The sequence below is a fragment of the Gigantopelta aegis genome, chromosome 4, assembly GCF_016097555.1.
Source record: "Gigantopelta aegis isolate Gae_Host chromosome 4, Gae_host_genome, whole genome shotgun sequence".
NCBI lineage: Eukaryota > Metazoa > Mollusca > Gastropoda > Neomphalida > Peltospiridae > Gigantopelta > Gigantopelta aegis.
Genome location: NC_054702.1, coordinates 12,422,689 through 12,438,111, shown reverse-complemented (window position 1 = coordinate 12,438,111; position 15,423 = coordinate 12,422,689). Strand labels below are relative to the sequence as shown.

General features: G+C 33.3%; 1 protein-coding gene across 1 annotated transcript in view; it reads left to right on the top strand.

Annotated features, from left to right (window-relative positions):
* The window catches only part of LOC121369683 (E3 ubiquitin-protein ligase rnf213-alpha-like), a 136,238-nt gene that overhangs the window by 28,389 nt on the left and 92,426 nt on the right, over positions 1-15,423 (top strand). The window contains exons 15-23 of the mRNA XM_041494734.1: positions 8-246; positions 2,708-2,790; positions 3,412-3,545; positions 6,676-6,768; positions 7,511-7,711; positions 7,939-8,099; positions 9,716-9,938; positions 12,762-12,932; positions 15,015-15,077. Coding sequence (XP_041350668.1) covers positions 8-246; positions 2,708-2,790; positions 3,412-3,545; positions 6,676-6,768; positions 7,511-7,711; positions 7,939-8,099; positions 9,716-9,938; positions 12,762-12,932; positions 15,015-15,077 — 1,368 coding nt within the window. The remainder of the gene's footprint in view (positions 1-7; positions 247-2,707; positions 2,791-3,411; positions 3,546-6,675; positions 6,769-7,510; positions 7,712-7,938; positions 8,100-9,715; positions 9,939-12,761; positions 12,933-15,014; positions 15,078-15,423) is intronic.

The following is a 15,423-nucleotide window of genomic DNA, read 5'->3' as shown; positions in this document are numbered from 1 at the left end:
CATGCAGGTCCATGGTGGTACCACAGCTGATGATATTATCAAGAAAGTTCACAAAGCAGAACGGCTTGCTCAAGCCAATGCAGAGATCAATGCACACATGTACACCGTTCTGTTCTTTGACGAGGCCAACACAACAGAGTCGATTGGTCTGATCAAGGAAATCATGTGTGATGGGACAATGGATGGTCGACCATTACAGCTGTCTGACAAACTTAAAATAGTGGCTGCATGTAACCCCTACAGAAAGTATGTAAACTTTTCATTTTACGACTTATCATTAGTTCTGTCCGACAATCTTAGGATAGTGACCACATGTAACTCAAACAGAAAGTATGTAAACTTTATTTGTTAATGTAGAATTCATAGATGAGAATCCTCCAGAATTCTGGAATTTTGCGCTGCCCAATTTTGTTCCGGGCATTTTGTAAAAATGTGCTACATTTCACCCCAGCAGTCCAGTTTTTATACCAAGCCAGCAATCCAGATTTTATGCTTGCCCAGTAGTCCAGGTTTTATACCAACCACCATTTCAGCAATTCCAACATGGTCGTGGTTATGTTATTCATGTATGTTATCTTCATCACCATTGGTCCGTTTTGATCTCGTGAGATCTGTGAGCAGTGTAAATGTGCGTACTTGTTAAAAAGCGGTTCCCCACTGTCATGGCGAAGTGAGAGGTTGTGCTCATGATAGGCATACTTGAACAGTTATCTGATGGCAGTATGCCAAAAATTACCCACACCCACAAAAGGCTATGTATACCGATCGATGCACCTTCACATAACTGGCATATTAATGCCTACAAGCCAAACAAGTGACTGCAGCAAATTTGTTGGCAAATTTCAATAAGGCAGCCGTTGTTATGTCTGCATCATTTAAGCATAACATTGAATAATACAAAGTCAAGGACAAAAAATACTTCTGAAAATTAACAATTATTATTATTTTTTAATGTAACATTTAGCCATAGCCTACAGCCGAAGACATGACATAAAATAAACAAAAAAGAATGGAAGAAAACGTTTTTCCTCGATACACATTTTTAACAAATGTTAAAGTTTGTTTTGTTTAACGACACCACTGGAGCATATTGATTAATTAATCATCGGCTATTGGTAGTCATCAGGGGAAACCCACTAAATGTTTCCTAATGCAGCAAGTGATCTTTTATATGCACTTTTCTACAGACAGGAAAGCACATAGCACGCCCTTTGACCAGTTGTGTCCAGCCAGTGCACCACAACTGGTATATCAAAGGCTGTGGTATGTGCTATCCTGTCTGTGGGATGGTGTATATAAAAGATCCCTTGCTGCTAATCAAAAAGAGTAGCCCATGAAGTGGAGACAGTGGGTTTCCTCCCTCAATATCTGTGTGGTCCTTAACCATATGTCCGATACTAAGCATACTATTGAAACTATCGATAGTTGAGCAAACAATTCTGTCAATTGTTATAGTTATCGATACTTGAATTAACTATTGATGTATTGCTATCGAAGCACTGACTATTGCAACATATCGATAGTTCGATGTATTGTTACACCACTAATGAACAGTATTATGAAATTTAAGATAGATAAAAAAAATATTGCGAAACTACAAAAAAAAAATTCATTAAAATTACCTAAACTGATAATTAGAAAAAGGATTTTTTTACTCAGATGCCAGGATATCGTCTTTCAGGTCACTATATTTTCATAATGTTCCGGGGGAGCATGCCCCCGTACCCCCCAGGAGTCTTGACTGCCTTGCATTATTATTTATAACCTGCTAAACATTATGTCCTTTAAATAATTTTACAAATAAACCGCTGTACTTTTCAGGATTTTTTGGAATGAAAATTTATGGTCAAACAATGTTTTTATTGTTTAACCCTTTGATGTGGAGAACGACATTTATGTCACTTACCGTTTTACAGGGAAAGTGACATCTGTATAGTTTTAGCAGTGCTGTGAATCAAACATGTTTTTTTAACTGTGCGAGTGCATTTTTATCAGTTCTTAATTTAACAGGAAATATAATTCTATTAATAAGAAAGGTAACTCTTACTTACTGCAATAATTTGTTTACTTTAATTACTCTTGAGTTGACATTAGGCCTACTTGGCAATGTTAACAAAATGGCAGCACCCATGAAATTTGCATGTGATTTGTTGACTATTTGTATTTACAAAACAACTGTTATAAACTACATAAACACTTTTAAATTCTACATAGTTAATTAATATATCTATTTTTACTACTTTACAGTTATTCTTTTTGTTATATTTTTTATTAAAGTTGAATTTGTTTGATTTTATTTTTTGGTGATTTTTATAAAATTAATTCCCCCACAGGAAGTGTGGTTTTAAAATATATCTCCCTTTAAAAGTTTTCAAGTAAATTAAAATAAGACCTGTTGAACATAATTCTAACCTTACACATCTTACTTTAGGACTGTAAATGTATGCATGTCTGAATCGCATTTAGAAGAATCTTACTTATTTAGAATTTCTATAGTAAGACTAGATCTCTTTCATTTCTTATTCATCTCTTCCTTTAAAATATTACCATAAATTTGTATCTGTGTATTTGGAATCAATGTTGAATTTTACAATATCTGAAAAGTTTGATTCTATTATTAATTTTAATCAGTCTGTTGCAACTGTAAGAGGCATAATAGTTATAAAGCAAAATGCCTGATACTTAAATTTGGATTATTTTATTTCAGACATTCTGATGAGCTGATACAAAGACTTGAAAAAGCTGGTCTGGGTTACCATGTTGATGCAGAAAAAACAACAGACAGACTTGGTAAAGACTTTTAATTTTATTAAACAATCTGAACTTATAGTCCTGATCTAAATACAATATTTGTCATTATATAATTAAGAATATATTTTTTATTATTTAACCATTTAGAATAGACTATACTCATTAACTTCATTATACCAAAGCATGCCATTCTTCAGTCCTTTAACCATACTCACTTAACTATAGGTGACATTAAAATGCCATTGTATTACTCTTCATTTTAACACTCAGAATATTCACTTTTCCATTGTGTTACACATTATGAACAAACATGAACACAGACTTTTATGTTATGTAAAGAAAGCTTGTGCAGGGATATGGTCTTGATTGTGGATAGCTGTTTTGTTGTTTAGAATTATTATATATCTGTATATTATATCTATTCCAGCAAATTGCTTCATCGAACAATAAATACCAGTTTCTTACACACAAAATAAAATATTGGATACATGTTCACTTTGTCTAGGGTCTTGTCAATTATAATTTTTTTTTACGACAACCCGAATTCGAACAGTAAAATTCCATGTTGTAAAAATAGCATTGTTAGCTAACATTATAGTACTTTCTCCAAATAGTCAAAGGGGCTCTACTTATTATTACTCAGTATGTACTTATATGTAGGTCGTGTTCCAATGCGTCGACTTGTTTACCGGGTCCAGCCATTGCCACAGAGCATGCTGCCACTAGTCTGGGATTTTGGACAACTGAACACGACGGTGGAAGAGCTGTACATCAGACAAATGGTCAATCATTATGTGAGTTATATTTTATTATGATTGAAATACTGGTTAAGATAGAAAAAAAAAAAAATTACACTCCACAAAGACAATTTTGTAAATGTTCAGTTTGCATACACACATAAATATTGCTTGAAATTTACGTAATTAAAAATGTATTTTTTTTAAAATTGCATCTTTAATTTTTATCATGAAGTCATGGGTTTACCAAAATGGATTGTGTCTGCTATAATTATTTAGCAGGTAGATACATTAACAAGCCTATATTTTCTGGTTTTACATTATTCAGTGTAAATTATTGTAAGAACTGAAGCTCAAAACGTATTGTAGACATTTGCTTGAACTTTGCAGGGAGGTTATCTTTTACCATCAATACAAATAAACCCAGAAATTCAACTCTAAAGAGATGGGGGTGGGGGTGATTTCAAGTGAAGTTAACTCACTCTCTGCCTGTTTTTTTATGCTTCATTCAGCACCGGACAAGCCGGGTACCCCATTTATTGATCAATATCCCTAGTTATTTACAATTAACCAGGTTCTCCTTGAATGTTAAAAGTGTTTGTGCATGTATCTTAATCAAATATTTGGTGCATGCTTGTGTTCTTGTTTTCTTTTAAAAACTTTAGTGTTTGTTGTTTAAATTTAATTATCTAAAAACTTCTAACCTGGTTTGCAGGCCTCACCTCCAAAGCACAAAGCTAGGAGATCCAGGCCTATATTTTTTTTTATTTGTGCATATTTGACCAATAATTCTCATAGCTAATATGTAATGTTGAAAGCGTCATTGCACGAGGCAACCATTCCTTGGAAGCACCAGTGTTTTAAGAATTTTTCTCTTCTATTAGGCCATTCTAATGCAACAAAGTACTCCATTTCAATTCTTGAATATACTAGATATTTGAAAAGTGCCATTTGATTACATGGCTTATTTCCCTCTAATAATTTCCGTGTGGTTTAAAATACCCTTATAGCTTTACTCCAAAGAAAAATTCCCAAATTCGACACATAGTTGCCAGCTTTATGTTTGATTCCAAAAATAATTCTGTTCAGATTTAATCTGAATTTGTGGTCGAAAAGATTTTTAAAGATAGGTTCAGTTTGTTTAATGAATAATATAAGAATCTTATCATATGTGGTCATGTGGGATAGAAAAAATACACCCAAGGTGGTGGAAATTTCAATCTGGGACGAGGCTTGCCAAGTCTCATAGTTGGAATTTTCACCACCAAGGGTGTACTTTTTCTATCCCACATGACCGCATATGATGGAGTCTTTTTTTGTCATTCATTATTTTATACGAACAGACAAAGATGGCTGAACAAGTAACTTGTGTTAAATAAACTTTAACACAACAAATTAACAACATATCTTTTAAAATGAAGGTTTTAATAACAAAATATTAATTTAAAACTGTCTAATGACCTGATGTCACAATCTCACATTAATATGGTGTCTTATATTATCAACAACGTCCTGTTATCCATTGTAAGATAGAAATTTCTTACATAGCTTTCTTTCATGGGATAGCTCTGTCCCATATACCTGAGATTGAGAAAATCTGGTTTTATTGCAGTGGTAGAAAGCATGTAAGACTGAGTCGACTCCATCGCACAAAAGGGCATACTGGAGTAGACTCAATTTTCCAATCATATAGGTTTTTTCTAACTGCAATTACATTTCTAATCATTTTATAAACTAAGTCAAAATCATGATATTCAATTAATCCAGAATTTAGTGTTTGCCAAACATTTTTCCAGTTTATTTTTTCAGTGAAAATGGTTTCTCATTTGGTCTTAAAAGATGCGTCTTTGTATGTTCGTAATAACAAACCTACATACATGTTCCTAGACTTTATGACTGGTAATAAAGTTGTTCGTACCCAAGTCCCATATGTCTCTTGACTAAATTGAGTCCTTCGCTACGTATGTTTTTGTAATGTTACAGATTGTCATGGAGAGGTTCATACAGAATTTGTTGATAGCTTTCCGTGTCACTTGCGATTTCAAATTAGTAATATATCTTTGTAAATGTTCGGCATCAAGTTAACACTATCTTTTTTGTTTACACTATTACATTTTAAAATGTGTCTTTCAATATTTAAATTTTGATACTGGCCTAAAAAGTAATCTGCTAAAAATTTCCAATTTCCTTCACCTTCTAAACTCAAAAGTCTACTTATATACAAATTTAATTCTTTGTGCTTTAATTTTTAGCCAATTATTTACAACTCCCAACCCATCTAACTCTCTCTTTTGATATAAAATGTTTTCTATACCTACAAATAAAATAAAAAATCATTGTATCAATTTGTTTAGCATATTTTTCCAAAATGTTAGGTAAATACCAAATGCCACTAGTGGCAAGTGAATTTACAGCAGCTACTTTACCATGTAATATTAATTTTCTTTTGCTCCATGTATTTAAAATTCTTTTAATTTTTTTAATTTGGGTTCCCAATTATTTGCCGAAACATCAATACTACCAAAATAAAAGCCCAATATTTTAATCTTTTCATTAGTCCATCTTATATCAGGATGAGTATCATTCTTATACCTAAGTTTCCCCATTAGGAAACCATTGGAAACTTGTAACTAACCAGTATATACACTTAGAAGGTCATTTGATAATATGATATAATTTGTACTGTTTTAATGTTAAATCGTTCTGTGCAGCAAGATTCATATATATTACTGGTTTATGTGATAAACCGACATGCAATTAAATGGATTCTACTGTATTACTGTAAAAGCATCATGTCTAAACCATTTAAAACATGTTGAGGTCAGTCAATCAGCTTCGGTGGTGCAGTGGTTAAGCCATTGAACTACAGGCTGGGTACAGGGTTCTCCAACCCAGAGCGAGTTCTTAAGGGCTCAATGGGTAAGGACACTACACCCTCTTCTTTCTCACAAACAACTAACCAACTAACAACTAACCCACTGTCCTGCACAGACAGCCCAGATAGCTGAGGTGTGTGCCCAGGACAGCGTGCTTGAACCTTAATTGGATATAAGCATGAAAATAAGTTGAAATGAAATGAAGTCAGTAAAAATGAGATTATAGTGCTCATTTACAGTACATATTATACTTTAGGGACAAGCTTCAGGTCCCATTTATACAACCTTTTTATTTATTTTTCCCCCCACAGGTTAACAGTGGCATGCTACCACGAATATTAGGGCTTGTTCAAGTTGTCAGCTCAGTCTTGATACAGTCACAAAGTTTTTTGAGGAAACAAGAGGTAGGATACTTTACCTTTAAAATCAGAATAAAGTTTGGTTTATATATTTCATTTTTATTTCATGTGGATGAATGAATGAATGAATGAATGAATGTTTTATGACACTCCAGCAAAAAAAAATACACATCTGCTATTGGGTGTCACTTCGTGTAGATGAAGTCAAAAAGAGATACATAGGTGTTATTTTTCCACATTAATGTGGCATCAACTTCTGAATTTAGCTCAATGTTCAGCTTTGCTTTGTTTAAAATTGTGTGTGTTTTTTTACCTGTGTGTGTATATATATACACCGGTACATTTTTATATTGTTATGTGCTCATGAATACTATAAATTTATTAATATACATAACTATACTCAATTACAGTGTTTTGTTGACCACAATTATTTTGGAAACAACTTGTAATTCATATTTTATGATTTCCTTTGTCGAATGGTCAAATTTAGCTTATAACAATCAGCTATCAATTCCTTAAAATGACCTTGAATATACTTCCTTAAAACAAGTTTTTCATCTCAAAAGTCTCATAGAAAAACAAAAACTTAATTAATTGTCCATATCACTATCAATGCTATTTCTTGTTGTGTTATAATTTCCAGCCAGTGCCATGTTCAAATGGCAAGAAATATACATTAGTGAGTGCTCTGCATGTGATATACAGTATGTTGACTTGCATAATGTTGGACAAGATATCTTACCTGCAGTATCCTAAAGATTATGGTAGGATTTCTTGTATATTTAAGGATGAGTGCAGTTTTGTGAGTCTGCGAGATGTTGAACGAGTACTCAAGGTTATGTCTTGGTTTTACCAACAATCTCGGGACAACCGAACTCTGTTTAAAATGATGGAGGCTGAAGAAATGGAGCTGGATGAAGAAACTCATCAAGATGAAGAAAGTGAGATTTCTGATGATGCGGAGGAGGAAGAGGAAAGAAATGCAAGGGTCAGTCTTTAGCAGTCGTTAAGGATGGGATGTAGCTAAGTTCTGTGTACCGGTCAGGTTTTTAATCATCTCAACTAATCGCCTATGACTGGTATATCAGAAGCTATGGATGTGTGCTCCTGCTTCAAGGAAAGTGCATATAAAATATCCTCTGCAAATATTCAATAGTATATATAGAGGTGCACAGCTGTTTTTAAATTAATCCTTTGTTTTATGTGTTTTTTCAGTGGCCAGATGATTTGACTAAGTCACTTATTTTGGCTCTTGGTGTATGTTACCGAGCTGCTCTGAGAAATAGGGATGAGTATGATGACCATGTAGTACGCTTTTTCCAAACTTCATGCAGTCTTCCTGGTGGAGTGAGACAATTTGTTGATGTCATCACAAGGTTAGTATCTCAGCTGATTTTGCACTGCCTACACCAACACAAATGGGATATGAATATTTAGAATTACTTGTGTCAATCTTGCTTGTGTCAATATGACTGGTTGGTCCAGGCTAACATGTGTATTAACTATCATGTTTTTATTTCTAATATCACGTTGGTCCCAACATAGACGTTTGTATGAAATATTTTATCCATGTGTCGATATTAATTTTATGTGTTAAAATAAAATATTTAAAAAGGTATATATGAATTGCGCGATCTGAAATCAATGTCATCTAAAGTGTTGCCGATATTTGGCTGTAAACGTATGATTTGTGGTTACAGTAACAGTTCATGTTTAAGATGAACGGATGTTATTAGTGTTATTTAAAATATTGAACAAGGTATTAAATGGTCTCATCGAACTTAAAAGAAAACGCAAGCAGACAACGATTGTTACAGAATGCAATTAGTTACGTGTGGCTTTGAGAAATTGATGACTGGCAAAAGTAGGTTAATTAGTTGTTAATTAACAAAGAAGGCAGCGATCTTACTGGTTTTTCAGTGACACCATTGTTTTTGATAAAATGATGATGCGTCCAATTTTCCACTGTCACCAATAACCAGAGCTGTCGATGCCTGTCCTTGCAATTGGAGAATTAAACTTTTTAGCTCTGTAGCTTTGATGTCATGACCCAATGCATGACAAATATTATTACTAGACTTTGTGAATTAGGTGTTGGATTTTTTATTTGTTCTTCACACAAAACATTTGGTATAACTAATTTGTTATTAAAACTTTCTTATAAATTCATGTTTTTAAAAACTAAATTTACATTATTCAAACATTCACAGTGATTTTAATTCCACAGTTTGTAGAAATTTTAAAAGATGATTCACTTTGTTCAGAATGTGTGCAGCGGTACGATTGATTGTTTGTTTGATCTATTGATTGATTGATTGATTAATTTATTTTTGAAAACATAACAATTTTCATCAGGTTAAATTAATTTTAAAATGTATGATTCTATAAATATACATTTATATTTTTTTTTATATACATGTATGTATATATACATGACATTTATTCTTTGTACCTTCTTTTTTGACTTAACGTTTGAGTCAATATTTGGTTAACTCGATATTTTTATGTGGTCCCCACAATATCGACACAATGGTGTTCAACTGTAAATGATTTTCATTAAAAATGGTGGTAACAGGCACATGTACAAAAAGTGGGTTTGGGGGATTAATTTTGATCTCTGGACAGGCTGTCTAGAACAAAGGTTAATTAATACTTTAACTAGTTTATTGGTTCCTTTTTCTGTTCTTGAATAAACTGTGTACCTAATGGAGTGAAAAATGCTCACTGGTCTGACTTGTTGTAATGACATGTAGCTGTGATTTGTAGCACATGCATACTCTTTTATCTAGTTCTCATGCTGCATAGCTTGCAGTGTGCATTTAAAATCATAACAAGATTTAGCAGTTTTTAAATACCGATTTTAACAAAATCTCTTGCTTTTTTAACACACTATAAAGATTGACAGGTCTGTTTATGTGATTGTTGTTTATCTTTAAGCAGGAACATTGCATGTAAAAAAAATTCTGATAACATCTTTATTATGTGTTGATAGGTGTCAAGATGTTTTCCTTGAAAATGTCCAACTGGAGGAGAACATAGCTAGAAACCGGGCTCTGAAGGAAAATCTCTTCATGATGATCATCTGCATAGAGTTACGCATTCCCCTGTTTCTTGTGGGAAAGCCTGGCAGCTCCAAATCCCTGGCCAAGACCATCGTTTCAGATGCAATGCAAGGCAACACAGCTAGAGAACAACTCTTTAAAGAGTTGAAGCAAGTGAGTATATTAATAAATATCCCTTTTATTTAATTAAGAATTGACTGCAATTATTTTTTGGTTCATACTTGCATGAACAAAAAAATAATTGCGGTCAAATCTTATAATTAAATTTATATGCATACTTTAACAATAAATAACTGAATTTATTTTGTTTAGCTTTATATACGCCTGTAGTATTGTTTGTGTAAACTTCATTGATACTTATGTCGCATAAGAACGTTCATTCACTATTATTTGAATCAGGTGATTTTTTGTAAATGACGTCATTTCCTCTAGCTGCTGTGCATTTTTACGGATCATTTAGTTATAATGGAAGGAACTGTCCTATTCCTGTTTAGTTTATATTTTATGAAAGTGAATGAAGGGAACGTGTCTAACATTTATGCTGTTGGTGGAACCGTTGAATTTTCGCCAACAGCTGTAGAACATCGCTTACAAGTAAGTTACAGGCGTGAAGTTTCCAACATGATTTCTTTGGCCACCAACCGAGTCTCATGTCATGATCAGCGAATTTTTTTTTTTTTTTTTTTTTTTTTTTTTTTTTTTTTTTTTTTAATCAATGCATATAGATCTACATGTCTACTCTGCTATAGCATTTTCCATTAATTTATCATATACATTTGTTGTATTGCTTTTGTAGCTTTCACATGTTTTCTTCAAAATATTTAAATATGATTGCTAGAATAATCCAGATTGTTGCATAAAAGTAGTGCGTGTCGGGGGGCAGGGGGTAGTAGGCGTGGCTTAATTTTTTTTCGGTTCATCGAGATATGAATGAAAAAAAAAAGCACCTCTGGACCAATCAGATTGCCGTAAAGTGTACAGATGCAAAGAAAATTTAATTATTTCTGTTTATCAAATTTGAAATACAGTCAACTCCACTTATTTGCACATCGGTTTATAGCATAATTCGGTTAATCGACTATTTTCACCCAACACGGAACCATTTGCCCTTATAACACTACAAAACATCCGGTTAATTGCACAGACTACAGGCTATATATCGGTTATTTGCACATATAAATAACGATTTTTTTTTTTTTGGTGCTAAATTAATGTCACAAATGACTGAGAATGTCTATCAAACTTTGGCAAAAAAACTCAAATAAATCACCGATTAATCTGTTTTGTTTGAGCTCACTGTGTGGTAAGCCGACTGTAAGTGTAATCGCTGTTTACAGAGTCGACGTGTGACATGCAAATGAGATGGTGTGCACGTTACTACTGGTGAATCACAATACCCGACTACAAGATTTAAGAATGACATAATTAAGTTGAATAAACCTAAGACCTAATGTTTTGTTTGCAATATATTGCTGTTAATCAGAGGCCATCTCAATAACAAGTAACTCTCCGACTATTATTTTTAGAAGTACTGCCTGTGCGCTTGTACGCATGCGCACTCAACTATTGAGGCCCTATTCGATTGACGTGTTCAGGGCAATCATTGTTCTGTATCAATTATTACGTTATGTTGAGAAGCCTTGTTAATAATTAAAAGATTACAGATCAATCGTCCTAGGCGGTTATGTTTTTAATAAATGTGACCGAGAAAGGGTTGTTGTTCACTTATTCATTAGATGCAGTGTACGCTATATCTGTTAAACGCAAAAGAAACGATTTATCACTTGCTTCCCGGAAAATGTAGCGGAAAAAAAAAAAAGACTGGTGGGGGAGGTCGTCAAAAAACAAACATAACAAAGACCGTTATTTATGGATCGTCCCTAAGTTTCTGCTATATTGTTAGACACCAATCAGTCGGACCTCACCATGAAGGTCAGTCAATTGTGTTAGACCGGTCATGCATGCAATGCAGACTGCTGGAACTGATAACGACTCACTAGCCGAGCTTAACTTTAATTGCTTAACAATAGCAAAGTCATTATTTGGGGATCACAAATAATACCAAAGCTTGCCGTATCTTTTGGGATGGAAAGAACACCATACCAGCAAATGCATACAAGTTCACGTAATTCTATTCGGTCAATCAACAGCCCGGTAATTCCGGAAACTGACGTCATTTTGTAAAACACGTGCACCGATGAAACGTGAACTTTTTGATGGTTCTGTTGTTTCAAGTTTATCTCATTAACTACATGGCTAATACACTTTGTTTACACTAGTGGATGGTCAGTGGGGTTTTTTTTAATGCACAAAGTTTGTGTTTTTAGAAAACGACGCCAGTTTGTGTTTTTAGAAAACGACGCCCAGTGACGAACGTTGTTGGTTTTTTAGAAAATGATTTCTGGTCTGGCAGATTAAAACAAAAACGCCATGCTAATTATATATATCGATAGATATATTTTTTTACATTTATATATATCCAACTGCATGTGACGTGTTAACTGTAATAGTTCCGGTATGAAGTACCGCATTATGCTAGACTGTCTCCCATGCCACTTTGTAGTTGGATGGCTGTTACAAAGTGAAAGTCGGTACTCTATCGGTTAATCGACTAACCCGGTTAATTGCACAAAATCGAGCAGCACCGAGGGTATGCAAATAAGCGGGTTTGACTGTATTTGGTTTTGGGTGGCAGGCTTTTGGTGGCTGAATCAGCATCATTATTTGTCTGTAAAGCCAAAAATGTGTTTCATATAAACATTGATGTACTATGTTTTTGTAATGTCTGTTCATTTATTATTTATTAATATATCCTCCTTTTTTTCCAGATTTCTTTCCTCTTACATGATCAAGATTAAGATTAGTGCAATTTTTGCCTCATGTTCAGGGGTTTTGCCTCATGTTTTTACCTTTGAAACGTTACCTTTTTTTGTTGGCTTAAGCATTTTAAAACATTATTGGCCTTTCCTTTTGTAGGCTCAGATGGTGTCATTCCAGTGTAGTCCTCTGTCAGTAGCAGAAGGCATTCTGGGAACATTCCGACAGTGTGCTCAGTTTCAGAAAGACAAGGACCTGGATAGATTCGTGTCCATCGTGGTGCTCGATGAGGTGGGATTGGCTGAAGATTCTGTGCGCATGCCACTCAAGGTATGTGCTAACTCTTACATTCCCATTCTCGACTAGTCGAGATGCAACAGGTCTTTCTTGATAAAGCTGTCAACGTTCACAGGAGTTACATGTATCTATCTTGATTCTGTGAATGCTAGAATGTAGTAGATTAACTATCAAACACATTCAATGTAATGTTTTGACCAGTGTTTTAGTTGTTATCGCAATATTGAAAAGAAAATGAAAATCGGTCTAAATTTTTGTAAACATTATTGATGATGTGACATGCACATGGAAGATCAATTTTCTTGATAATTGTAAAAAAAGTTTTTAAAATAAGTTGGACATTGAATGAAAGTTGATGGTTTTTAAAGGATATATTTACCGAAAATAACTTATGATACAGACTTTGAAAAAGATGACAGTTGGGATTACTCATCGTTGAGTGAAAGTAAATATAAACTTAATATAAACTAAAGTTTGTAAATGTTATTAGGGTAATTCGACTCTTTTAGATGTTCCCTAAAATATTGCACACATTTAAAATAGTGTGACGTTAGTTGTTTTCTTGCAATTTGATGTTTAAAAATGTAGGTTCAAAATGACAAATTACAAGTAGAAAATTTGGTTCAGTGATAATGTTTTCTGATTGTAAAGCTGGATATATATTAGTTAAGTGGAAGACACCAAAATGAGATTATTCATTTTATTGACAGATAACAAATATATATATACATTTACAGTATAATTTTAAGTACAAAGTAACAATTGTTACATTTTATAGCAGTTGCCTTGATCAGCATTCAAGTATAGAATGCCTTTCTAAACTGCAGACAGTGGAAAATTAATTTTATATTCTCCAAAAACTGAGAATATATCTGATGGTTTATTGGGAATAATTTGAATTTCTAAATGCATATATTTATATATATTAAGCAATTTCTTTTATTTTTCTCATGATAGCTAGATTAACTATATTTACTAATTACCTAATGCTGTGGTGATGTCAGGAATATTTTAAAAACTAAAATGTACAGAATCGATATTCACTTTAATACTTTTGAAGCTTCCTTTAGATTCTTGTGAGTGTGGTTATATGTAGGCAGTGCACCATTTTGGAGCAACAAATTAAAAGTGCAGTATCATGAACAACCGTGAACCGGGCTACCCCATAAACGAATCTATTTATGCTTGAGTTGTTTTTAAGCAATCTGTATACAATTGAACCCTGGCACTATACTTTTGTTGAATTGAGGAAAATACAAGTAGACATTCAAAATATTTTTATACAAAGGGAAATGTATACACTACCACCATTTTGCACTAGCTGTGACACTATATTAAATGGTGTTAAATATTAAACAAACCTAAATAAACAAGTTTCACACCGCTGTCATTGTCAAAGTCTCGTCTGCTTCACAGATTTATTGCATAAGAGTTTTGGTGACGTCATGTGACACATTTTCACTGTTGAAAAACAATAGACCAGTTTACGGGAGTAGCTGAAGAATGTCAACATTAGACTCTGGCATGCATTTAATCTCTTCACAACAGAAACTGGCATAAATATTAACATTTGTTGGTTGATTTTGAAAATAAAGTGAACAAAGCAAAACATTATTTCATCAAATCAATCATACATTTTACAATGTGCGTGTGCAGAAACCATTTTCCGTTAATAGGTTGGTTCATGTTTACATATATAGTGAGCCCAACATGAATCCAGCAGAGTCTAAATGTATACATATATAATTTTTCTTTATTTAAAATGTTAGTTTACATTTTCATTCCATCTTGTAGATACTAATCTGAAACTATCGCTAAAAGGTCATTTTAACAATAATAGAGCACTATTTCCTCTTATGACCTATTTGTTCTCTTCCTTAAGAAACATTTGCAAACTATTCATAAATATAACACAATATGGTAATATGATAATAATGCTATTTATAGTGCTTTTGTGTTTACTTTTGTTGGTTCAGTATATAGAATAGATATCATAAAGGTATGCTGTGTGGAAATTATTACTTTTGTACTTAAACAGTGAGGAAGGATAAGAATTATAAGTTTTCATAACATTTCACATAATTTTACTGAGGTTTTTTGGGTTGTTTTTTTCAGACACTGCACCCATTGCTAGAAGATGGATGCCATGGAGATGAAACACCAGAACCCTACAAGAAGGTTTCCATTTTCATTTTAGACATAAAATTGACATAAGCATATATGAGACTGGGGTTGGGGATCAACTGCCCCTCAGTGCTGGAGCTGAACTGAAAATCTTTCACCATACATTTCCATCATTGTATTCACAAAATTAGTTGTAATCCATGTAAAAATGCATAGTGATTCATTTTGAACCCTATATAGCTGTTTTATAGTAATACAAGTATGAATAAATGTTGTTATTCAGATCCAGGCATTTTTGTTTATTTCGGGCAAAAATCGGCCTGTAAACATTGGAGCCTGTACTCCTATGAACAATGAGATACTGAAGATTTTAATAATTTAATTAATTTATACCATTATG